Here is a 25,502-nt window from a genome sequence, read left to right as displayed (position 1 = left end):
ACATACATTATCTCGGATCCTAAGTGAACCTGTATATTCAGTCCCAGCTAGCTTCTGGGCATAATGACTGCTCTTTTTTGTTCATAATTTCTGCATTGATTCCGCTGCGAAACCGTGGCGCGGAGCGATCTGTCCGCCCGTGACGTCACGCCTGACGTCAAGGACCACGTGATCAGGTATGGCCCCAGCCTTCCTTCTAATAGTCTTGGCTAACCACTCCGCCATGGGGTCGGCTTTCGGCGGAAATAAATAGCCATCATTGGCCGATACCGACAGTCACACGAAATACAGAAGTGAAGAGGATGAGTATAAATTGCTGATTCCCCTTTGTGCTTGAACGTGACAGAGTGACCTTCATCCCTCTTTTCCAAGAACTCTGCAAATACCTGACCCGGGATTAGTGCCGTGGGCAGGAATTGGCAATGAATGGTTTATTTCCCACAGCATTAACTAAGCAGTTCGTTCCATTCCCTCATGGTCACGTTTAGGTTCAGCATTCGCTTACCCATGCCTTTGATCTTCCTATATGCTTCCCAGGAGGGTGGATTTTTTCCCAGTGTTTCTAGGAAAATCTATGGAACTTCCTGTGCTGGTCTCCCAATCGGTCACAAGGAAGGCTGAAGGAACTTTTAAAAAGTACAAATGTTGAGACGAGCTGTTGCCTTTGCCCGCTCTTCTAGCCACTGAAAATCTTTGGTATCGGATGGTATCGTTAAAAGAAAATCAACCGATACTCACTGATGCCGATACTGCCGGTATCGGCTGATACCGATACATCGGTATCTGCTCAGTCCTAATAATCGGCAAACTGGTATGTTGAAGTTCCCTAGTAATGTAAATTGAGTTTGGTAAATATTTCAAATATCAGACCAAAGTCTTGAATGAAGTGATTCATCTCGGTCTGGTCTCTATTTTAGATATATCTGTCAGTCTTTTGTTGATTTTCACATGACTAGATCTTACACTTAGAAATTCAGGGAATATTAAATATTATTCCTGTACATATACCATGAATTTAGATTCTTGATTATTTGTATATCCTAATTTGTTACAACAGTTCTAACCTTTGAAAAGAAGTTCTTAAACATATGTTTTCACCATTAACGGGAGGCCATGCTATAGATCGACCACAAGGAAAAAACCTTGGCCGAAAAGTCCCCGTGCAGCTTTCCCTTCTTCCGTTCAGCTTGGGCCATAAGGAAGCATGGTCCACTCTCCACTCCTCACAGCAGTATGGGGCAAAGAAGTCTCAGGTCTGTACAGGTTGTTTTGCTTGTGGTTCCACTATATCATAATTCCACTCTAAAACTACATTGTAAACTGGGTTACATTAAGGTAAAATACGAGGGCCACTATTTATATTTTGAGCCTTGGTAACACTGATTGAAGTTAGGCGCGATTTGACGTTTGCACGGAATCGTCTGGCATTATTGACCTTAACGTACTTCAAATGTTTTGTCAATAGCTTGATTTGTGTTGTTTATGTTGCCTTGGAGATTGCGCAACAACAATAAAATGGAATTAACTCGTGAACATTTTCGTGCGATGATTTTTTACGATTTTCGACGTTGATTATCAAGACACGAGTGCATCGATCAACTTACTTCCACATTTGGCGATGAAGCCCCATCCTTTGCCACTGTGAAACGCTGGTATAACGAATTTAATCGTGGCTCACCGACGAGATTTGCGAAGGTCGTCCAAAATCAGTTGTTGTTCAAGAAAACATTGATGCTGTGCAAAACCTAATACTGCAAGATTGTCATGTGACATACTGTGAGATTGAGGCAACCATAGGCATTAGTTCCACCAGCATATATAAAATATTACATGATCATTTAGCTGTGAGAAAGGTATGTTCTCGTTGGATCCCACATAATTTGACAAAAATTCAAAAAGACGCTCGCGTCAATTGGTGCAAACAAATGCTCAATAAATACAATCGTGGTGCTTCAAAAGACGTATATAAGATTGTAACAGTCACAATAATAACTATGAAATCTAATTGATTTATATTAACATAGTGCACAAGCCATATGCATATATCATGGATATATGCATATGAGCCGGAACGTAAACAGCAGTCGACTGTATGGTGTTTCAAGATGAACCCAATCCAACAAAAGTTGTTCGCGCTCGAAGCACATCGAAACAAATGGTCGCCTGTTTTTTCGGGAAAACTGGTCATGTGGCTACTGTGCCTTTAGAGGAACATAGAACGGTCAACTCTGAATGGTACACAACAATTTGTTTGCCAGAGGTCTTCGGTCAAATACGGAAAACAAACAAACGCCGTCGGATCATTCTTCATCAAGACAATGCCAGCTGTCACACATATCGTCTAACAACCGACTTTATGAACAGTCAAAAAATCGAATTAATGGGTCATCCGCCGTACAGTCCTGATTTGGCACCCAATGACTTCTTCTTGTTCCCGAATGTCAAGAATAAATTGCGTGGACAACGATTTTCGTCGGCGGAAGACACCGTTGATGCATTCAAAAACTATATTATGGAGGTGTGTCAAGAAGATTGGAAGAACTGCTTTGACAAATTTGTCAGTTATTTGCAAAAAAAATCACCCAACTCTTTTGGTCACACGGGGACATGTAGTTATTGCTCGAATATGTTGAAAGATGTTCTGAAACAGGTTTCCAGGGTTCAAATCCAGACTTTGCCATGGGGTGTTCTTTGTGAGTGTCCCCTCATCCGTTGCATCGTTGTCTCGATAGCCACAAGTGAAGCTAAATAAAAATCCAATGAAATTTTTCCAAGAGAGCATGTTGCCTCTATTATTTGCTGTTGAGTGTTGACGACTTCACTGTAACCCCGGGCAAGGAACCCTTACATGGGACTATCAACCTGACCAGCTGAATTAGTGCACTAATGAGGTGTTGCTCTTCCATTTTCCCACTTCTCACCCAGTTTAAGGGAGGCAATGGTGGAGTTGGTTTGTATTCTACACATTGAGAATAATGCATAAAATGTTTGATGGGAGCTCGGGATTCCACCATGGAGGTCTTACAAAAATAATATTTGGAAATAAACACTTCCACCTGAGAAAATAAATTAATTTTAAAATGTTCATGCAATATTACTTCAACTGTGTTGTACTAAGATCAAAGTTGTGTGACTTTTGATATGACTGACACTGATAAAGGTCAGGTTAATTATAACTAGGGCTTGGAAGTTGATGACCTAACAAATGTCAAAAAATGATAAAAATTAACTCAAATTATTTTTGCAATAAACATGAAAGCTTGATTATTCATAAATTACAAGAGAGTAGTTGAATAATTCAATAAAACCCGTTGTTTTGCTGGTTTAAACTACTGAAGCAAAGGGATAAAAGCTATCACGTGCCAATGTAATTTTCTTTATTTTACTTCAAGGTTACATAAATTACACATGCAACGTTTTTTTGTATAAGTCATTCATCTTCTTTCAGACTGGTCCTTCCATGATGCAGTAGTCAGTCAGCATCTGAAGATATTGTTGTGTTTTGCGTACATCAGATTACATGTTTTAAAAATTTTGACTAATTTTACTTTAAAACCACATATCAAAGTGATAATAGAGGGCACCAAGGGAACCTCAAGGTAGACTTCACACAAAGTATTTTAAGCTTGGTGGAGGAAAAATAGATTTACCACAATATTCTTGATTAATGGAAAACTTGTTAAAAGATCATGTCAGGAAATTTAAATATCTAAGTTATGCTTGGAAATGCATTTAAAATTCATGAAAGAGGAGGGGAAAAAGGACATGAAAGTAAAAACAACCCAAAAAATGTAAAATAAAATTAATGTTTTCTGGTTCTAACTGAAGGGAAACTGACTGATACCATGTTTTGCATGGTTTTCAAGGTATAAAAAAATATGATGTGTCTTCAACATCAGAGCCCTAATTATAACCATGTTAAATACGTGACCCAATGTGGAACCAGATCTGGTTTAGTTTAATTTTAGTTAATCTGTCCCATTCTCAGTGTTTGTTTGCACTTTTTGAGAAAAGTTATCTTCAACCTATCTTATCTTGCGACTTCTGAACCCAAATGGCATAAATTATAACCAGTAATTCTGAAGTCGATAATACTTGTTTCTTCATTCTTACTTTACAGCATTGGTTCAGCCTCAGCCTACTTCTGCTTTCTCTTTGACTACAACCAATCTTCTAATTTCTAGTGTCTGCCACTTTGGTGACCGACCACGTTGCATTTTATTTTGCGACTGATGTTTGTAGGTTCCCTGGCTGGGCATGGAGGTTTCTATGTGTACCTTCATCAGTTTCTTTTAATCATTGCATCCTCATCAGTGTTAGCTAAAAGGAGAAAAGTGATGCAAAATTACAAATAAATGTCTTTCTTGCAGTCTTCACTTTTCTGTCCAACGTTGTACACTTTAGTTTGTTTTGTTTCTTATTTGACTGCCCAGAAATAATTCTGAGTTCGGAAATGGCAAGCAACAACACTTCAGTCATAAAAAAATCTGAGAAGTCATTCTACTGAATGAAAAGAACTGTTGTATGATATACATTCTCACATATTCCATCAAGTTAGAAACTATAAACCAGTACTGCAGGGTAATTATAAATGATTCATTGGGTTTGAAAGGGCTACATTAATAAATATATAACACATACAATAAAGAATGATACATGAAAATAAACAAACAGTCCAAGTTTCAGAGATACTTTCACAAATGTTCAATGTGGCTTCAGGGTGGCGACAGACCTGGAAAACTGGGAAAAGTCAGGGAATTTGAGGTGTCAAAAAAGTCAGGGAATTTTGTCTTCATTGACTTATCGTTATGGAAGTCTGCACGGGAACAGGAAATCTCGTTCGTAAGTTTCGGCCTCAACTTTTAGGCCCCTTTTATGTGCAACACAACACAACCAGATGGCAGGTGATATATATATATATATATATGGATAAAAGCAAGGAGGGCCAAAAGGGCTAAGTAAAAATCAAAGAAGGTAAAAGGAAACACTCACCGGACAGTAGAAAAATTCAAAATTTTCGCTAATTTCATAGCATCATCGGTGTGAGGAGAAATAGACGGAACCGGAACTTCCTGCAGATAATCGTGCACCATCTGTGCACGGTGTGGACAGGCATTGTCATCCATCAAGACAAATTCGTCACCAATTTCCTGATGAAATTGTTCCACAGTCGTCTGGAGAATGTCCCTGACATAACGAACAGCTGTTTGTGTCCCTCTAATTGGAATTAGGGACGTTCTACGTCCGAGCATGATCCCTGCCCACACCATGATTCCTCCTCCTTGGTATGGATGGACCCCCTGGACACCACGAAGCTGCTCCTGCAGTCCAGGGCCTCGCCACACCCGTCCTCTTCGTGAAGATGGCCTCAGACAGAGCCTTCATTCATCGGTGAAGAGCACATGAGCCCGATGACCGGGTCCCCGATTTCGATGTGCACGGGCCCAATGTACACGGTCGCGCCGATGCCATGGCAATAGATACTGGCGCCGGAGAGGTATTCTGGAACGTAAACCACTTTCTCGGAGTCTGTTACAGACAGTTTGGTTTGACACACGCACACCAGCGGCTGCCTGGAGGGCATGAGTGATGTTCCTTGCCGTCATGGTATTCTGTCGCCAAGCTGAGAGTCGTACATAGCGGTCATGTGCTGGTGTTGTGACCCGTGGACGACCTGTCCGTTGACGATCTGCTACTGTTCCTGTGTCTGTATACCGCCTCCAGGTCCTACAGACATCCCTTTGCGCCACTCCAACAACCCTAGCTACAGTCCGTTGTGACATGCCAGTCTGCAGCAGCGTGATTATCCTGGCCCGATCAAACTGCACTGTCGTACGTCTAGGCATACCTTGCACACAGCTGCATTCGCTCGCCTTCGCTAACTGGACACAAGGACCACCTAACTAACATTCGCCGACTACCGTGGAGCTACGCTCGAACACACGCATGCGCTTGCCGACTCCGGTAGTCGTCTGTGGTGATCGGTATTGCACGTCGACCGCGATACTTCGCACAATGAGCTCTGCTTCATCGTTTATTGTTGGTTTCGGCATGTTGCGGATGCTTTTTTGATCACTTCTCGGGTGATGGAAACCTTTTTGACTGTGTTTATCTCACCCTCTTAATTCTTCCACCCATTACAGTAGCACCATCATATTCTTCACCAACTATTTTTTTTTAAGTCCACACCCACTCAACTCGGAGAGAGTAGAAGTACTACAGTGTGTGTCAAATATCCTGCATATGGCGATAGCCAATAGCAGCGCACTTCAGTGGTGCCATGTCGAAATCTCACACGGAAAAGATCGAAATGCCTTGTCAGGGAGAGCACGGAACATTAGATAATATAACATATATTAAACTTAATGGGAGAAAAGAACGTACCTGATTATGCCAGAGGGACTGCCAGAGAGGGGCTCCTCGTCACTCCAACAACTGCTGTCGTTGTGCTCATAGTCACTGACCGCAGTACTTTCGCCCTCTGTGTCATCCTTGAAATTTATTATAATTGGGTCCAAAATTTCGCCTCGATCTATCTCCCTTACAAAATCGTTTTCCTGTAATTTTTGTGCATGTTTAACACAAGCGGCTCATTGTTCTTGTGTTACATTGTCAAGTTCTTGGTTAACAAGTTAACAACACATTTTAATGTGTGGTTCTGTTTTACCCATGTCTCGTCAAGGTAAAAAAGGGCCTCCCCCATGGTGCAGTGGTAGCATCATTGCCTTTGGAGGCACATTGGCGTAACAATGTCACTTCTCTCCATCAGAAATTTGCGACCGTCATTGGTTTTCCTGTACTTGAAGCCTAATTGTTTCAATATTCTCAAGATGGAAGTTCTAGAGCCTTTGTAAGATATTTTGTCCCGTAAAGAATACGTTGTCTTTTTGACAGTAGGAAATTCGCCACAATCTTAAACTTCAAAGATGGTTCTACGAACTACGTCTTTTTCAAAGTCATCTAAGTTTGTCGTTCATTTCGGTACGTTAATGTGCTTTCTAGGTGATTGAAACATTGGAGCAGGCCCCGATCAACATTGTTTTGCCCCCGAACATATCCGAAAAACGGTAGCTTGATTCACACCACACGCTTGAGCTGTTAGAGCCTGGCACTTCTTAAAGTCCATTTTACTTCCCTATTCTTCATTCGAACATTATTTTAAAAGCAGGAACGAAGGGAGGGCAAAAAGGATACAATGCAAATACGTTTATAATAACATTGCTTCTACAGAGGGTATGGTATAAGCTACAATCATGCTTGTTTTTCATACATAACTCGCAAATTCATTATCTTTCCATCTGTTGAACTACTGACACTTGAAATAATCTATTTATATCAGAGCGCCAGGTACAGGTGAAACAGGTTCTGAACTAGGCAACGCCACACTGATTCGCTGGTGCTGTTGAGCCGTTCAAGGCCATATGCAGGAGATTGGACGCGCACTCTAATAGCTGAAGCTAACCCAGATGCAGTTACAATTTCCAATAGGGACAAGTTTCCCATTCTGATCTAGAGTTTGGAAAATGGTTTATCGACTTGCGGAATTATCAAACAGTTGGGAAATTTCAAATTATCAAATAATTAGAAACTGAGGAATACTTAAACCTTGAATGGTATCAAACCATATCGGGATCTTCTAATGAAATTATAATATTCGTGCTATAAGTTCACGAGCAGCTACTTCGGGAGAAATTAGTGGCATTATAGAATTTGTGAAATGTCAGGATTGTTCTGAGTATTTTCCAGAGAAATTCCGAAACTATCAGGAAATTGCAGACATTTTCTTTTTAGTCCCATCTGGTGTGGAATTAATTTCTTTCCTATCCATATCCCGTTCTATACGCTTGTAATTTATGAGAACAAAATAAGTCGGAAGAATTTTTTACGAACAAAAGTCTGCACACAGCGTATAGAACAGGTAATGTGGTAATTTTACTAAACCTATGGGGAGCTTTGGACCCATTGATCCCCCCCCCCCTACCCCTTAAATATGCCCATGCTCGTATCATACAAGGAACTTGCATACCGGGTGATGGCTTACAAGCCCACACTTTTTTTATTACTAAAATTCAAGAAACAATTTTATTATTGAATCACTGCTTTCTTTGCTGATTATATATGTGCAGTTATTTATTAACTATAATAATTACGAATAATAAGCAATTATTGCATGAGTGTTTCATATATTTTATCATTCACTAAAACTCTCAAAATACATAATTTTTTAAAATGCTTTTTTGTTTGTAGAGGTGCAGTTGCTTATTAAATATAATAATTACCATCACTACCAACCAATTGTACACTGTCACTGGCATGAGTGTCTCGAGTGAGATGCATTCAAAGATTGTGCCTGATATGCCCACCAAGTGCATTTTGCCTCCTAATAACATTACATTTATGGTTTTTATGAACAAAAGTAATACAGAAATATTGGGAACACGCTAGGGAACAATGTAATTTATTTTCAAACAGGTGAAAATCTAAGAAAAAGAGGTGGTGGGCTTGCAAGCCCCCCTCTGCCCCTCGGTAAGCTAGGGTTAAAATTGTATCGGAACCACTATGCAATATGTTTTCCACTGGGAAACTCTTGCTTGCTACATCATGCAAACATTTTTAGCTAGTTGTCAAATATGTCGCTACAAACCTGTAAACTCACAACAGTAACTTCAAGTAAAATAGGTTAGCTGTAATTGGTAAAAACCCAAATTTCTGTTTTTTCGCCCCAAAAAAACTGGCTTTTTATCGAAAAAAAAAGCCAGCTATTTTGCAACTCTAGTATTATGCAATAAAGTCCGGAGTATTTTAGTTGCTGTGACTTATTGCATAATACACATTGTTTGCACTATATGTTGTGAAAAATGTTGCAGAATATGGGCAGGTGTTGGTTTGCTCAAACATCTACACTTTGAGATATTTTGTCACTAATGTTATAGAGCAGTTGATTAGAAGCTTGCACATTTCTTCTTCACTAATGTTATAGAGCAGTTGATTAGAAGCTTGCACATTTCTTCTTTTTTCAAGTACAAAAGATCACATGTTTGTATCCCACTCGGTTTTTTTAGGTGTCCACAGAGCAATGTAATATATATCTAAATATTTATGCAATTCATACTGGAAGGAATGTTCTTGTAGCTCAGTTCCTTTATTTCTGTTCGATGCAATATTCATCAGAAGTCATACTGATTTGGCAACTGAGTTCTGGTTCAACTGCCTCCTTTACGCTACCAGATGCCATTTTCAACTAACAAGAAAAAACGTTGTTAATTACGAATGTTTGTTCAAAACATGCCATTTGCACACTATTTACAAAATGTAACAAAACTCAAATAGAAATGTTCCATCATTCCATTTTAGTGTTTCTCGATTTCTACTGAATATGTTTCCATTTAAAAAGTACCAAGAGGAAATTATAATGATAACTTGTGTGCATTAGGTCCTTCAAGCTGGTAGTTAACTTTAAGGTGAGCTGCTTGAGGCAGAGGTAGTGTGCTTGTTCGTGATTAATATAGTCGTTAGTTTGGTTCTTCATCGCAGAGGTTCTCTCCCCCCCCTTCCCCAAAAAGAATATAGCTTTGGACACTGAGGTTATCCACTCTTATTTGAAATTAATAATCATATCTGTATTTCATAAGGCGAAAGGAAAGATTAAGAGGCCCATTCTTTCAGGAAGCTATTTCAGTGGTGATAGCCCACGTGGAATGTGCAGATTCAAGTATGTAGAGCAAAGTCTGAAGCTGGTAGTTTTGCATGTTGCGAATATATCTTAATACAGGGCATGAAATTTCAAGTTTGAAGTCCGTCGCCGGACTAAAATCTTTGGTCGCCACTATTTTACTGATAAATAATACAAATATGAGCAATTATTAAAAAGAACATACACTGTCATTCTACACTGAAGTACCACTTATTAATCGCAGCTGCTGGGCCAAACACTGACAGAGGGGGTCCATTTACTGAAACTCGGAGCAAATCATCCAGTGTCTCAGTCTTCAGAGAGTTCCTGTAAGTAGTCTTATGTCTGTTGTGACAGCTGAAACCTCTCTCACATGAAGCTGTGCTCAGTGGTAGAACAGCACAAAATGTCAAAATCTGGAGCAAATTGTGGAATCTTGCTGAATATTCCTCACTGTGAATCTTCTCCAGCGTCTGATTCAAAGTCAGAGAAGTAAACAAAAGTTTGTATTCTGTCCACTCTGCTAACAGAACATCCACTTTCTCATTATAGAGGTTCGGGTTGAAGTACATGTAGAGCTACTGAAGAATATTTTCTTTGGGAGGCCAACCCAAGGTGTCGAAAACATGGAGACATGCAATCACATCTGTTGATATAGATTGCAATCTTTGTGTGATATACACCTTCGCATTGTTAATTAAGTTTCCTCTAACAGTCTGAAACTCTTGCTCTCCATTTTGAATGTTTGTGAGCTGCACATCCCTGATCTTCCCTGAAATGGATACATGGTCTAAGAAATCTTGTTCGCTTGGTCCAACATTAGATTCCAGGTCAGCCAAAACTGAAATACAGTGTTTAATTCTTATTTTCAGAGATGAAATCAAAAGATTCTTATTGTGTAATTTTGTAGTGCCACGCTTAAAGTGTTCAGTTTCCTGTAAAAATCCTAAAGGAAGTACAGAAGCTTAGCAAATTTAAATTGCTTCAAACTTTTCAGCAAACCCTTAGCTTTAGCGTCATCATTGTCTCTTCCATGGGCCACATTTTCAAGATGGGTCACAACAGCTTTCCATGATTGCAAGCGATCTCTTACAGCAATGAATGTGTAACGTCAGTACTGTATGATATTGGGCTGTTCATTCTCACAATGGAAACCCCTGGCGAGGAACTCACAACTTTCAAGAAGTTCTTCGTCGCACACGTGACACATGTATCATTAAATTAAAATAATAAATATGCCATTATACATTTTTGCACTGTTGCTAACCAAATTTAAAAATCTTTTAAAATCTTCTGCAATATGATAAGAGTGGGAGAATATATTGCCTAGTTATTTATGCTGTTACCAGTAGAGCCTTGTTTAGGAAGGCCACTCCAGTACAAGAATTAATTATTTTTAATTTAGTCTTGTATTAATTAATAAATTAAATGTTTTAATGTCACTTTTCAAAATGTGTATCTCCATCTTAGCTGGATTCTTGGCTTTCTTAGCCCCCATTTGAAAGAAAATAAAATATCCTGAGAAAAAGCAGCTGACGCCCGAATTATTTATTATTATTATTATTTATTATTTACCCCTGATCATGACATTTCGATTTTCTCTTCTGAAAATTTCTCAACTTTTGAAATTGGGAATTTTTCCCATCCAGAAAGTATGCATTTTAATAACTTCCCATGTTGATCAGAAAACTTCCACCTCGCACACATTTAATGAACACATCTGAAATGTGCTATTCCTTTCACCTTTTCGTGTTGCATACTTGAATTAATTTTTCTGGTTTTCCCATTAATGGGGGGAGGTTACCATTTTTTGTATATATAATTTACTAAAACCTTCGCTTATTAAGGTTCTAAAATGTTGTTTTTCTCATTTTCTTGTAGAAAACCTGCAAAGGTACTTCAGCCGATATGGAGAAGTGATCGATTGTGTAGTCATGAAGAACAGTGAATCTGGTCGGTCACGTGGTTTTGGATTTGTGACGTTTGCAGACCCTGCCAATGTACAATTAGTTTTACAAAATGGACCACACCAGTTAGATGGACGAACAGTGAGTAACAAGCAATATATGCATATGATTTGTAGATGTTTGATTTGCTTTCATATTTTAGTTTGTGCATTGAATTTTAAATATGGATTCCCTAGAATTTCTGTGTAAGAATAGTAATTTTATATACACTTTATAGAATGGGTGTGTATGTGTAATAGGCTGCATGTGTGTGTGGGGGTATGCATTCTGTACTGAAATTATATACATTTAATATACATACTAAAATGTTTTTCATACTTTCGGGTGTAGTAAAGTGCATAGAACATTTTGGAATATTCACAAAAAACTAAAATTAGTAAAAATATAATAATAAAAAAAAGATGACATTAAAATTATACTATATGTTAGTAATATATAAGTGTAGTGGTAATTCTTTTACTACAAATTGCTGTGAATTAGAGATGCACCGATGCATAAGTTTTGCGAATGGTACCGATGGCAGATTCTTTTTTTTACATTCCCTGAAAAGTAATAACCGTAAATTAGGCTGTTTACTGTAAAGGTTACTTGTTCAGATGGTTTGTAACATGGAATGAGTACACTTTTCAGTTGTATGCATTATTAGACAAAATCTTCCATCAAGATTAGAATATAAAATTAAATTTTTATCCCATTCTAGGGATTGAATTGAGTGGCATAATTTAATTACATACAAAATATTTTTTTCTTGGGCTGCATTAAAAAAGTTTGCCACAGATTGGATTCTTCTTGTATTTGTTCATTTATAGTCAAATTAACAGTGTGCGTCATGCAAACCTCCACAGGGTATTCAATAACAACTAATACTAATGATCAATTTTCTATATTTACATCGGGGTTTGGAACATACTATGGTTTGAAGTAATTTTCTCATGTAATTTTGCTATTAGTCTTGCAAATACAGAAGCAAAATTATAAGAAGCCATTTACTTGTAACAGAGAAGTTGTTTAATTTTCCTGCTACATATTATAAGTTAGTAATGCATTGACTACTATCTATAGAGTTTATCACAATATCATTTAAACATTGATAATATGTGAGCACCATGCATGCAAAATTTGTAAAAAATAAAGGAATAGACACTTTGTAAGTTTGACCATCACATTCACAAAAATTAGACTGAATTCATGAATATCTGCAATGTCCACCATACTATTTGAATTTTGTTCCTTCTAAAATATTTTTTTCTTAATTCTCTAGTTTCTGAGATGTTCTAGGCTGAATATCAAATAAACTGATCCTATGGCCATTTCCCAAAGGTGCAAGAACGTACTTGAAGCGAGCATCCTCCGAGTATGGTCTTGGAGTGCGGTCTTGGAAGTCGTGGACTGGAAGTGAAAGTCTTTCGAATTGCACTTTGACTGCAGTGCCAAATACTGTCATTAGATAAAACTGAGTACTCGTTGTTTTCCCCACGTTTTAAACACTTGGCTTTCACCATAGAAATCACGTTGCATTTTCAAATGTTCGTACACATACATTTCCACACATTAGAAGCACTTTAACCAACAACTTGCTGGCCCATAATGTATATTTAACCTGTGTTGGTGGCTTTCTAGCTCCGCGATTTTAAACAAACTAACGAGTGTGGAAATCACGTGACAGAGTCAGCTTCCATCTGGACTGCGAGCTATGCACTTGCGTACTCCTGTCCTTGGTGCTTTCGAACTGTACTAGGTGACATCACTTCCGCCAAAACCATGCTTCAAGTACGTACTTCGTACCTTTTGGACAGAGCCTGTGTTTCAGTGATTTATGTTTCTATTCTTACATGAGTTAGCAACATAATAATAATGTCCAAACCATACAGCATGAGATTAAAAACCTTAAAAGGCTATTTTTGTTTAAAAAATATTGCATCCACCATTGTCAGAATGAATGTCACGTTGTAGCTAATATAATTAAATTACCCTTCACCTGGCAGTTTATATTTGGGGTACCGTAAAGGCTAGCTTGATGATTGTAGGGTAAATAATAGTAAGATATTGTTAATCACTACAAAAATGTAAGTGTAATTCATAAGCTTCTGTGTTCAGCTACATTTACAATAAATTATATATAAATGAAGAAATATCAATATCGTAAAACTTTTGATCGTGTTGGTATATTATTCCTTATTTCCACAGTAGAACTAATTTTTTACTAATGCATATTTGCTCACCTAAACTATGAATTTATGCACATTTTTGGTAGCAGATTTCCCTCTTGCATTTTTGTAAACATTATTTTTCTGTCTTAAAATTTTCACATGTTTGCAAGAATCTTATTTGTGAACACATTCAACTTTGTAATTCATTGCTCAACTTCACATTTTTTTGTGCCGGAAATTGCCATCAATATCTGTGCATCAATTCTCAGACAACCTGCACTATCTGCCAGGGGACCTGGGTTCAAATCCTGGCCTGGGCATGGATGTTTCTTAGTGTTCTTCCATTAATTTAATCATATCATCACTCATCCCCATCTTTGCAAATTAGCCAAAAGTGGCACAAAAAGCAAAGTAAAATAAAGCAAATCAATCAATGCACAGAGGATAAGCTTTACATTTGACACATTTTTGCTCAGCTGATTTTCAATTTGCATTCACTTGCAAGGACACATCTTTCAAGACCAGTAAGGAACGAACTGTTGCTGCCATGTCAAAAACATTACAGCATCTGTGAAACTGAAGTATAACAAGTTTTTCTAACAAGTGTAGTCATAATGTCTCAAAAAAGTTAGACAAAAGTTTTGGTTGAGTGCAACAACTTTCTGACCCAACCTCATAGAACAAATAAAGTTTCATCTTTTTTAAACGATCATTGAATGTGCCAAAATTTAAGAATGCAAAGTTAGACATGAAAATAAAAGACTTCTCTCCGTACAGTGTCCATTTTGATTATTGAAACAGGAGAATTATACTGCATTCCCTTTTATCCACATTAATGTGAAAAAATTCAGTCTCCTTGAGACTGATATTAGCATCCCTAACTTTTCTCATTAATTTACTAAAACTAATGTTGATAGTATCAATTATTTGCTGATGCATGATTTAAGTATTGTGCACACCCTTTAAACAGTATTTCTTTTACATTTATCGATTTTATTTAATATTTGAAGGGTTCGGGGGTGAAACATGGTAAGTGACATTTTGGTTATTTCTGAGTTTATTAAGAGAAAAGGTTATTAGAAGCTACACTGTAGATAAATTGTTTTTGTGTTGTGTTTACCAATTTCAGAAGCTTTCACTGAGTCCCATGCAAATTGTATGACATGGCAATTTCACTTGTAAATTGGGAATGGCACATTTTACTTTGTAACTTAAAAATGACCAAAATGTCACATTTTACTTTGTAACTTAAAAATGACCAAAATGTCACTTCCCGTGTTTTACACCCGAGCCCTTCATTTCTTGGTTTTTCCTACATTTTCGTTGCATTATTAGCGACAAGTGTTTTAATCGCTAATATGCCTTGTCTTCCTTCTCTTACAACCAATTTATTTTAATACACTACATCTCAAGATTTAACCAACATTTTGTTTCTAATTTTTTGTTTTATTTCTATGCTGTGAATTATTTGTCCTGGTTTGTAATTAAATTTTCATTGTAATGCAGTGCTTTCCATTTTAATGACAAGCTGATAAATAGTTTGGTCAATTTTCTTCTTCCTTTAACACACATTATTGGGAGGCACAATGCATAAATTTCACCTTCGCTAGAAATTTAATTAGAACGTTGGTTATCAATGTACACTTCATCAGTATCTACAAAAAAAAAAAATTACATTAGCCCATTCCCAATCAAAAATATCGAAACCTAAGCACATCACTGTCGGTACTCTCATGCTACAGACAAAAGTGGTCGTCACAGTTATGTTAATTCATTTCCATTGTCGATGGCTTTTGGAAACACTGAGAATCCAAGTTTGAATTATGCAGAGAAAGTATCTTTGATGCAAAATTATATATAGGCATGTAGATGTTTCGAGCATAGGTTGAAATGTAGTCGAATGTGCATATGAGAAAAGTAGCTGTTAATGAATGATTTAGGTAATTCATGTATATTACATGTCAAGAATGGCAGGAAAGCAATAATTGATTTGATTTTGTTAGAGGAAATGTGCTTTATTGAAAACATTGTAGTTCACTCACGAGCCGTGAGGGCTAGCAAATGTCATACACAAATGTTGAAATTTTAATATAGCTACAATAAACTTTCACTTCATTCGTCTTGATTGTGTCTGCTAAGCTGACTTTGTACTTCCCATTAAATCTGGTCTGGTGTGTTGATTACCTGACTCGATGTCTCCATCGAAGATTTTGGATCAACCAGGATTTGAAAGTAGCAGCTTTTAGTTTAGCACTGAATATATTGGATTGCCATGGCAAGTATGCAGTTCTCAAGCTGACTGGACCTTTTGTGGATGACAATTTTTCTCTCCTTTCAAAAAAACACTATGATGTTCCAAAATCTGAAAAATTACAATGCTTTCACTGTTGACTAAATATTCGCAAGTATTTAATAGGTTTATGTAGTCGCGAAATAATTGACAATATCTAAACAGCGAAAGCAAACTGTACAAAGGTTTACATGAAATCTCTGGAAGAAATTCTAAGCAGATTTAATTTTTAAGATTTTGTAATATCATAGCAGCTTTTCGAAAGGAGGGTAAAATGTGAAAGTGTCTTTGCTGATGTCGGACAAAGGTATAGTTGAGCCTTAATGAAGAAGCATAGCCTTATTTTGAAATATTTTAATGCAGAACCATGGACTATTTCATGTTCATGTAGTATCATTCCAGTCATTGGGGCAGCTTGACAAGCCATTCCATTCCCAGGGTGGAAAATCTTGACAGGGTGGCGGCTTTGGGACTCATTCAGCCTCTTAAGTAATGAGCACATGGGGCAACCCTTGGGGGGAGGGGGGCTAAAGGCAACTGGAACATAGCATTAATCACATCACCTCCTCACCCCTTATGTGGCTTGAGAGCATGGTGCAATCAGGGCCTCCCCAATGGCATAGTGGGGAGGCCCTGTTGTTGCCTTGTTGTCAAGGGGTCCCAGGTTCAATATCCAGTGGAGGCACATAGTGGTTCGGGTCCCACTTTAACTGTAGGCCCAGTCCCAAGTAGTCTGGGTGTGCACGAAGTAAAGGTAGACTTAACAAACTGAAGCAGGCATGATGCTATGCATAGTGATAACATTACCTTAACTTTACAACAGTTTTACAATTTTTTCACATTTATTTCAGCAATTAATTTTAATTTCCCCTAGTTGAATCACGACTGTGAAGCAGTTGATACTTTATCAAATTGAATAGAGACGAAGTACAGAGAATTATTGACTGGTTTTCAAAGCAATGTGCTTACAATAAAAATTTCAACGTGGAAATAATGGAACATTTTAATTAAGTTATCTTAGGCATATGCCGTACTACATCTAATCTTTTGGTAGTAGGAGGAAGAAACAAAAGGAAACTGTATTTCTGAGAAATAAAAGGGGGAAATGCTAAATTTGTTTCAAAATTTTCCTCCCAAGATATAACATTAGGGCTAAATTTCTATCAATATTTTTCTCCCAAGATATAACATTAGGGGCTGATTCGATATTTTGAATCTATACCAATACCACTGCTGTTACCATTGCTACCACTGATTCCCACCAATACTGATACTTGAAAATTGTAATAACTCAAGGAGGTTCATAATATTTATGAATTGTAATATCTATTTCTTCCATTAGAACCATATCATAGTAATTATCACATTCGGGTCTGGCCTCATAATACAGCATTTTTACCTCTGGTCTGCAGTTTTTGGTTTTTTTTAAAAAAATCATAGAAAAAATATTTTTAATTTGTTTTTATTTACCACACATTAAATTTTCTTTTCATTTTCAGACATTTTTGAATATTTTTTTCAGCAATGTTTTGTGAAAAAAAAAGAGTACAACATTGTAACAAATGTTAATATAGAGATATTTTAACTTTGTAATCTGGAAATTTCAATAATTAACTACATAAAGTATCAGTGCATGTAGGAAAATCAAGCAAGAGGCAAGATGAACAGACCCAAAAAAATTACCTCTTCTCACTTCATTCATAAAATACTAGAGTTTGCAACACTGTTTATATTGTCAACAATTAATTATTACTAATATAACTTACCTTCCAAATCTTCCAAATTCATCTGCATCATCAAAATCTTCGCTAACTTCAAACTCTGAGGCGGAATCCTCATGCAGAATTTCCACTATGCAGTCTGGATCTAACAACACCATTCTAAACAATGCAACATACATCAACCCGACAACAAACAGTCCCAGGTGCGAGATAAATATAGCACATGAGTCACCTAGAGGTCGGAATTTCAACAGAGGGGCTTGAATGAACATGCACATGAGATGAAGTATGAACATAGCCTGTAGTTCAGTTCAACAAATTCCCCACTTAAGGGGTTAAAATTATGCATTTTGCATAATTTTCAGGAAAATTAGGGTGCAAGTGTTGCTTGCCATATTTGCACACTTGGACTCGGGAAATCGGATTGACTGGAATCAGTGATTAAATTCTAACATACTTTCACTGGAATCAGCATTGGTTCAACCCTAATGAAAAGTATTTTTTTAAGAGTTTGAATTGTGAATAATTAGATGTTAGAATTGCACTTCTGCAAAATTTATGCTTGGTCTTGAGTGGAATTAACTGTCATGCCATGGCAGCCGTTCCTATTACAGTACAAGAATTTGAATAAAATAGATGCAGTGTAAACTTTTTGTTTCATTTAGGTGAAAGCAGCTGCAAATGTTTCATGTAGGAGTCTAACTCAGGATACTTGAAACACAAAAACTCTCACTTTATAGTTGTTTACTAAATGCCAGTAAACTTTTCCTAGGACCAATGTGCAATTGTAAAGTAACCAGTTGTAAATATCTCATTTGAAATAAGTTTCATACCTCAGCAGATTACACCAGTACACATATGATATACTTAGTTATATGTGGTGAACAAGTATCATTAGTCTCGCTCCCTGAACTGCTGGTTTGAGCATCTCACTTGCACCTGTGCAACCTAATGAGTGCTCCATGAGGTGTGAGCTTCCTGTCTGCTCCATTGAACTTGCCAGCAAGCAGAAGAGAAGTCAGGGAGCAGTTTGAGTTTAGAAGTAAAATATACTGTGGGGAAAGGCACCCTCGTTTGCACAGAACTACTACCTGTTTCTATCATTTGCCGTAAGTAAAATGCTGCACGAATCGGATGACAAAAGGTTTCCCACTGCACAAAAGTGTCTCTCTCCCTCCTTTTTTTTTTTTGGTCTTTTTCTTCACCACCTCTTACAATACTACAATTATACTGTTCACTATGCAGTCCATACATGTATGTGAGAGTTCTTCCACAAATACATCAGGCTGATCAGCTCTGCTCTACTGTTTTTGGTCCCATAAAGAACATGGTTGTTCCATTGTATTGCATCTAATCCTCATTCTTCCTTATTGTTGTGAGGTTAAGGGACATTAAATTATAAATAACAACAATTATAAACAAGGAAGCTTGCATGTTGGTGTTGCCATCATAATTTCAAACTAAAAGCATCCAATTTTAATGCTTTGTTCTATCTTTTTCATTAGGAAAATGCTATTTTGTATTTTACACATGGTTTGGATCTTCAGCTGTAACCTTGAGCCTACATAGGTACTCTATTACAGTGATGCCATGGCTGTGGCACTCATGTATTTTACAGTAAATAGTACTATTCATTGTGAGAGAAACAGAGGAGTGTAACTCCAATTTCTTAAATGTATCGATCCGCTTTATGAGCTCTATTTGGAGTCAGATTTGATGTATTTCCATCTCTTCTCCTTAGTAATAAAGTAGTCACGTATCATCAATATACTGATTTTTTTGTGAGATACATGGATGTGACACCAAGTAGAGCTCTTCAAAGTGAGTATATACATTAAAAGAACTGAGCACAGCATTTTTTTCTCTTCGTGTTACGTTCCTCTGTTTATCTCATGATACATTGTTGTCAATAGTGCAAAAACAAAGAAATGTGTAAAATAATTAACATTATGCTGGATACTTTTAGGATGGGTAATACTATTACAGCAGTGTGCGGGAAAGTGAATTTGGCAGGAAATAAATGTGCAAATAGCAAAAAAGGAAAAGGCCTCCGGCATTGTCGGATCAGAAAAGTAAAGCAAATATAACTTGTAGCTTCCATTCTGAAAGTATTTGGCATAATATTACTCACATTATGGATGTAAAGTCACTATATGTATGAATTGCTTCTTTTATTTTGTCTCCCCTTATATAATGATATTAATTTGTTGTATAGATATTGTGCTGTTAATTTGACTGCCATAAATATATTAAAGAATCGGACTACGTACTTTAAATGAAGGCCAATTGTATTGGTGCTCCACTCCCCTAATACATTATTGTCTGACCACCGGCACTTAAATAAAAATCGGTGCACCTCCTTTCTTTTCGATGTCGTCCTAAATTTAAGTTGTAATCAATAATTTAATATTTTTTTCAACGGTTCATGTTCATTATGTTTGATTGTTAGGACTAAGTGAATGTTAGTGTAATCATATATAGTATAAAACTACTACTGACCTAAATACATTTCAGATTGACCCCAAGCAATGTACCCCTAGAGGCATGCAGAGCTCTGTGAGTCTGTTTTATTATTTATTTAGTTGTAATTTCTTCACCGGAAGTTTAGCTTCAAAATGAAAACATTTAGTTTCATGTTCTGTTGGTACCAGTGCAAATCTAGTTATCGGTGCACCTCTGCTGCTTAACGTAGATATTTATTTAACTATTACATTATTAGCATATAGTGGAAGAGATATTAATTGTGCTTTGCTGTTTACAGCAAAATTTGGAGTTTTCAGAGTAGAGGAAATTTATATAAAAATTATATATACACACATAATGTTATGTAAGTTGATAAATCTATGGGATATTGTATGAGATGAGATTTGTGTGTAAACAAGGGGGAATGTGAAGTGCTGGATTTGTGGATTGCATGTTCTAGTAAGAAAAATGGAAATAATAAAATCACGGTATGGTTGGGAAATTTTTTCTTCTCAGTTAAGAATTGATTGGCAATGATTAATTTATTTGTAATTCAGTAATATATTAAAATTGATACCTTGTTTTAAAACCTCATTAGCTAGGACCAAGAGGAAGGTTTTAGAATTTAATCTTTACTTAATTACTGTACACCAGCATATTTTCGATTACAGATTCCGTTATTTGCATGTAACTTGATCTTTGACCCACTTCTGTCTTTTGTGTGTTTGTGTGCGGGTGCTTGTGTGCATGCATGCTCACGCACATAATTATTGGAGTACATATACCATTAAGGCATATAAAGATTTATTTATTATAAACTTCCAGGATGGGAGTGGTTTATGTTGATTGCTATGAAGTCTTGGTGCCAAAGGTTTGAATCCTGTGTAAAGCATGGGTCAGAGCTTCATCTAGTGTTGTGTCACTTATTTAATCGATATACCATTCTCAGTGGTATGCTGGGTTCAAGACCTGGGCTATCTCATCATATCATAGTATTTGAATGGACAGATATTTGCGGGCGGGTGTCTCTTTTTCGTTAATTTATGTATCAGTTTCTATATTGAAGTGATTATTAATGTACACTTCACAAATAATTATGAAAATGTACATTGTATCATTAAGAGAAAAAATAAGGAAAGTATTTCATGCTTATTTATAAAAAAATAAGGGCCCAAGAGGTCAACAGCCTCTTGTCATGCTAGTTTCCAAGTGTTCATTTGAAAGTGATGTCCTTGGCCCAGAGGGAATTTTCTGTCGTAAGCAACAATTTTCCCTTTCCTGTAATAGTTTCACTTCAAAATACCACCCTTGTAGGGAAGATGTCACGCCGGGAATAATGAGTTCGCAACACTGACTGTATTATAGCAAGAAGACTGCCAAGCTCGATCCACGCAGCTCCCTGCAGATTTCGAAGAAAGCGGGCAAGATAGCCAACTCCCAGTGTAACAACTTCTAAGAAATTGGTGTGCCAACTCCTGAAACGCCATCATCATCTCATTGAAATGAACAATTTATGCACATTTTGTGATCGATTTTTTTCTTCTCTTCTGAGCCTGGGCTTTGCGGATAGCCTACATAGCCTGGTATACGCCTTTGACTATTTTCTTCCGTCGTCATGATTCACTTCAAGAGGTCTGATATAAAATATTAAACTCGAAGATATGTAGTTGTTGTTATGTTTTATCAGAAGATTGTGGATTGAAAGAAGTACCAAGTATAATCTTAGTGAAACAAATTTTGTTACTTGCCTGGCCAACCAACACTTTATCTCCCCTCGAAGCTCGTTGCACTCCGTACTCTGCTCTGAATTGTCCATGGATATCTTTCGTTGTAAGGCAATAGGTTGCAACAAGTCAACAGAATTATATATTTAACTACAAGAATACCAAGAGACAATGGATAGCCTTTGGGAAACCTTATTTATATAGGGGATAATTTACCTTGTTCAGCAACTGTGAAATCAAAAAGGTCGTAACTTGGGGAAATTGTCTAGTTGACATAAATTGTTTAGGCATAAAAGTCGTATCTGAACATTTATTTCTCAAATTTGCAATATATCGTCGATTTTGTCATAAGCTTCTTGCTCAAGGTTTTGGTTAAAATTATTATTTGTAATAAAATGTTATTCAACTTATATCTAAAGGCCAAAACTAATTTTGTGAGGTTGGAAATCCACCTGGATGCTTTACATTTCAATGAATTACATAAGGAGAACGCTTGTCATAAGGTACTCACGTAACACCAAGTATATCTAACAGGCACAAGGTTGCCGAACTTGTAAATTTTACAACATTCCATGGTGACAAGTCACTTGGTTGCCCTGCACACCTTAATCACTTCAAAAGAACATCCAGTACAAACTACCTAGGCACTAGCTTGTCCAACAATCCAATTTCCTTACATCATCCTTTGTGGGAGACCTGTCCTCCAATCTGAGCTGACCAAAGCGAAACAGCTTCTCCCTTCCAAGGCACAGTTCCTGCAGTTTGAATTATCTTGGTTGCGGCATTGGCTGCCCGTGGGAGTCAAAACTCAATATTGAAGCTGATTTTTAATTTGTTGGAATGAAATTTGAATGGGAAATTTTGAAAATCCCAACATTCTTCATATATATTGGAAGATTTTCAGGGTGGGAATGTTAAAAATTTCCTTACACTGAGATCTTTGAATGATACACACTAATTCTCATTGAAGTGGCCTATTTCACATTTGTGGAATAAACATGTCATGTGTAAGAAATGTTTAGAGTGCAGAAAACTTAAGAATTAAGGACTTTTATACGTCACCATTCAAAACTTCCAGACTGTTTAGGACCCAAAAAATTGCGAAGCAGTTTCCTGAAGTGTGGATTGGGACTGATAAATTTTTCTGCAGAAAAATTTGTATCCTGCACACCCTTAGACACCACACAACATATTAGTTTTGCATAATAGATTAAGGGATAGCAAAATCATACATGTACAACACTGACAAAATTTAAGAGTCCAGGGATGAATGTTGTAGAATGGCATGCAAAGAAGTTCTACTATGTAAATAGTTCACTGCCATGCTCATTCATTGTTTTTACGCATTGTGAGGTTCAAGAATTGAAACGAGAAGCTAACAAAACAGTTGGCAACCTGTGCATTGGCTTCAGTATAATTTTATTACTTAACCTTTTGCCGCCCAAGGCCTTCTTCACAAGTAAGCCTCTATTGCCCGAGCCGATTTTGAGTAAAATGCAGAGTTTCAATTAAATGAGTGTAGATCGGAGACTAATTGCCCTAGAGAGATGAGTGATATACCGTTGTACGTGGAATGAACCAGAGATTCAGACTATATGAAATTTTTGAAAATTCGGCGTATATGTGGCGGGGGGAGGGGCTAACTCTCAAAATTCCAAAATTTCGGAAAAAAAATTTGGTTCCCCCCCTCCCCCCAAGGAAAAAGTACATGACAGTGTCGACATGCACATGGAAATGATCACTGACATGTAAGGAACACAAAAATATTTGCATTATTATCATATGACCAATGTAACTTGAGTTGTACCCCCAAAAGGAATGGTCGGCACGCCACTGATTCAAGCTTCAAAATGCAACGGTACCTTGAAATGACTATAGCTCAGAAACTAAATGCCCTAGAGATATGAAAGATATACCGTTGTACGCAGAATGAATCACAGATTCAGACGATATATAATTTTTGCACATTCGGCGTACATATGAAGGGGGAAAGGGGGGAAATCCCCTCAAAAATACTTTTCTTAAAAAAAAAATGGTGTTTCCCCCTGCCCCCCCCCCCCCCCGTCCCGAAAAAATGTCAAAATGCACAAAATGCAAAATTTATGCAAATTTGGTGTATATGGAGGGGGAAGGGAGAAAACCCCCAAAAATTATTTTAAAAAATTGTCACTTCACCCAAAAAATGTCCTCGCACTTGGGCACAAAACTACACCTACGCACAACATTCACGGACGAAAAGCTGGAACGTAGTGACAAATTAGCGCCAATTCTTGTAGCTGCTTGAAATTCTATTTTTAGACAATGCTGGGTAACCCCTGTTGCCACTTGTGCTAAAAATAAAACAAACAAAGGTTTCCTTCAGCACGCTTCGAAATTCCATTCTCACAGCACAGATTCAACAACCAGTCTTCCCCCCCCCCCCCCTTGCATGCGCCCTCACGGAAAACTTTCATTTTGACATCGGATACTGATAAACAAGCTTCCTTTGAATGCACTTAGCAGGAGGGAGTGAAAAGCATTGCTTTAGAACAACAAAGCCGGTCTTTTTTTGTCGGCAAAAAATTGACCTTGAAAAGAGACTCAAAAGAGAAGGCCATTTTCCTGCATTTCCCTCTCCATTTTCATGAAGACAAAAAAAAATATGCAAAAAACCATTTCTGTTAAATACATGTGTTAGGAACAATATAAAAAAATAAAATCGAAATTCTAGCCAAAAATAGAAAGTTATAACGTAAAAACTACGACCTTGACACAGCGTCTCGATCGAGATGCTTGGTCCCCTGAGGGTTACTTTTGTGTATCTCGTTCGAGACGCTTGGGCAGCAAAAGGTTAAAAAGGCATAGGCTATAAATGAAAATGTCTTGGGCACCTTCGCTGGAAGTGGTTTTGCATGTCCCTGTACCAATCTGATATAAAACTAATTAGAATTATTCACATGGCTCCTTAAGTGGTGCCAAGCTGCAGCTATCAGCCTTTACAGCTGTCTGAAGTGCTTCACTGCCCACACAATTTCTTCCTCCTTTTTTTTCTCTCCAAAATTGGGGATAGGGATTACATGCTCTCAAAGAGTGGCCTGTTCCTCCTCCCCTGCAAGAAGTCCATCCAGTGTTTCACAGGGTCAATGCTAGAAGCAGTTTCCTGGATTTTTCTGTACGATGGCAGCACTGCTTTTCTTATACATTATACCCCCCCCCCCCCCACAAGAAGTATCTACTAGGGGGATGATCGAAAAAAATAATACAAAGCCTGTAAATTCCAGTTGTTATTTATTAGATTAATACAGACAGACTCACGTGAAAGGACACTTCATACACTACTTATCAACTAGTCCCTCCCCGGTTCAGGCATTTATCCCAGCGCTACATGAGGTTCATGATGCCTGTCTCGCAGAACTCTGGGTCCTATTGTCGGAGTGAAAACCTTACTTTGTGCTTGACATTATCATCATCCGAGTGAAACTAGAGTCCTTTGAGGAGCAAAGAAAAAAGAAATGGCAATTGCTTGGAACAAGCT

At 37.3% G+C, this 25,502-nt stretch overlaps 1 protein-coding gene across 6 annotated transcripts in view; it reads left to right on the top strand.

Annotated features, from left to right (window-relative positions):
- The window catches only part of Hrb27C (Heterogeneous nuclear ribonucleoprotein at 27C), a 140,793-nt gene that overhangs the window by 51,491 nt on the left and 63,800 nt on the right, over positions 1-25,502 (top strand). For 4 of the 6 annotated variants that reach the window (XM_083118354.1, XM_083118351.1, XM_083118350.1 and 1 more), the window contains 2 exons: positions 11,555-11,721; positions 20,316-20,357. In XM_083118354.1, the coding sequence (XP_082974480.1) occupies positions 11,555-11,721; positions 20,316-20,357 (209 nt within the window). The remainder of the gene's footprint in view (positions 1-11,554; positions 11,722-20,315; positions 20,358-25,502) is intronic. The other 2 variants (XM_083118353.1, XM_083118352.1) reach the window with 1 other exon arrangement.

This window comes from Lepisma saccharinum, chromosome 3 (assembly GCF_977018435.1).
Source record: "Lepisma saccharinum chromosome 3, izLepSacc3.1, whole genome shotgun sequence".
NCBI lineage: Eukaryota > Metazoa > Arthropoda > Insecta > Zygentoma > Lepismatidae > Lepisma > Lepisma saccharinum.
This window is presented reverse-complemented; position numbering and strand designations above follow the sequence as displayed.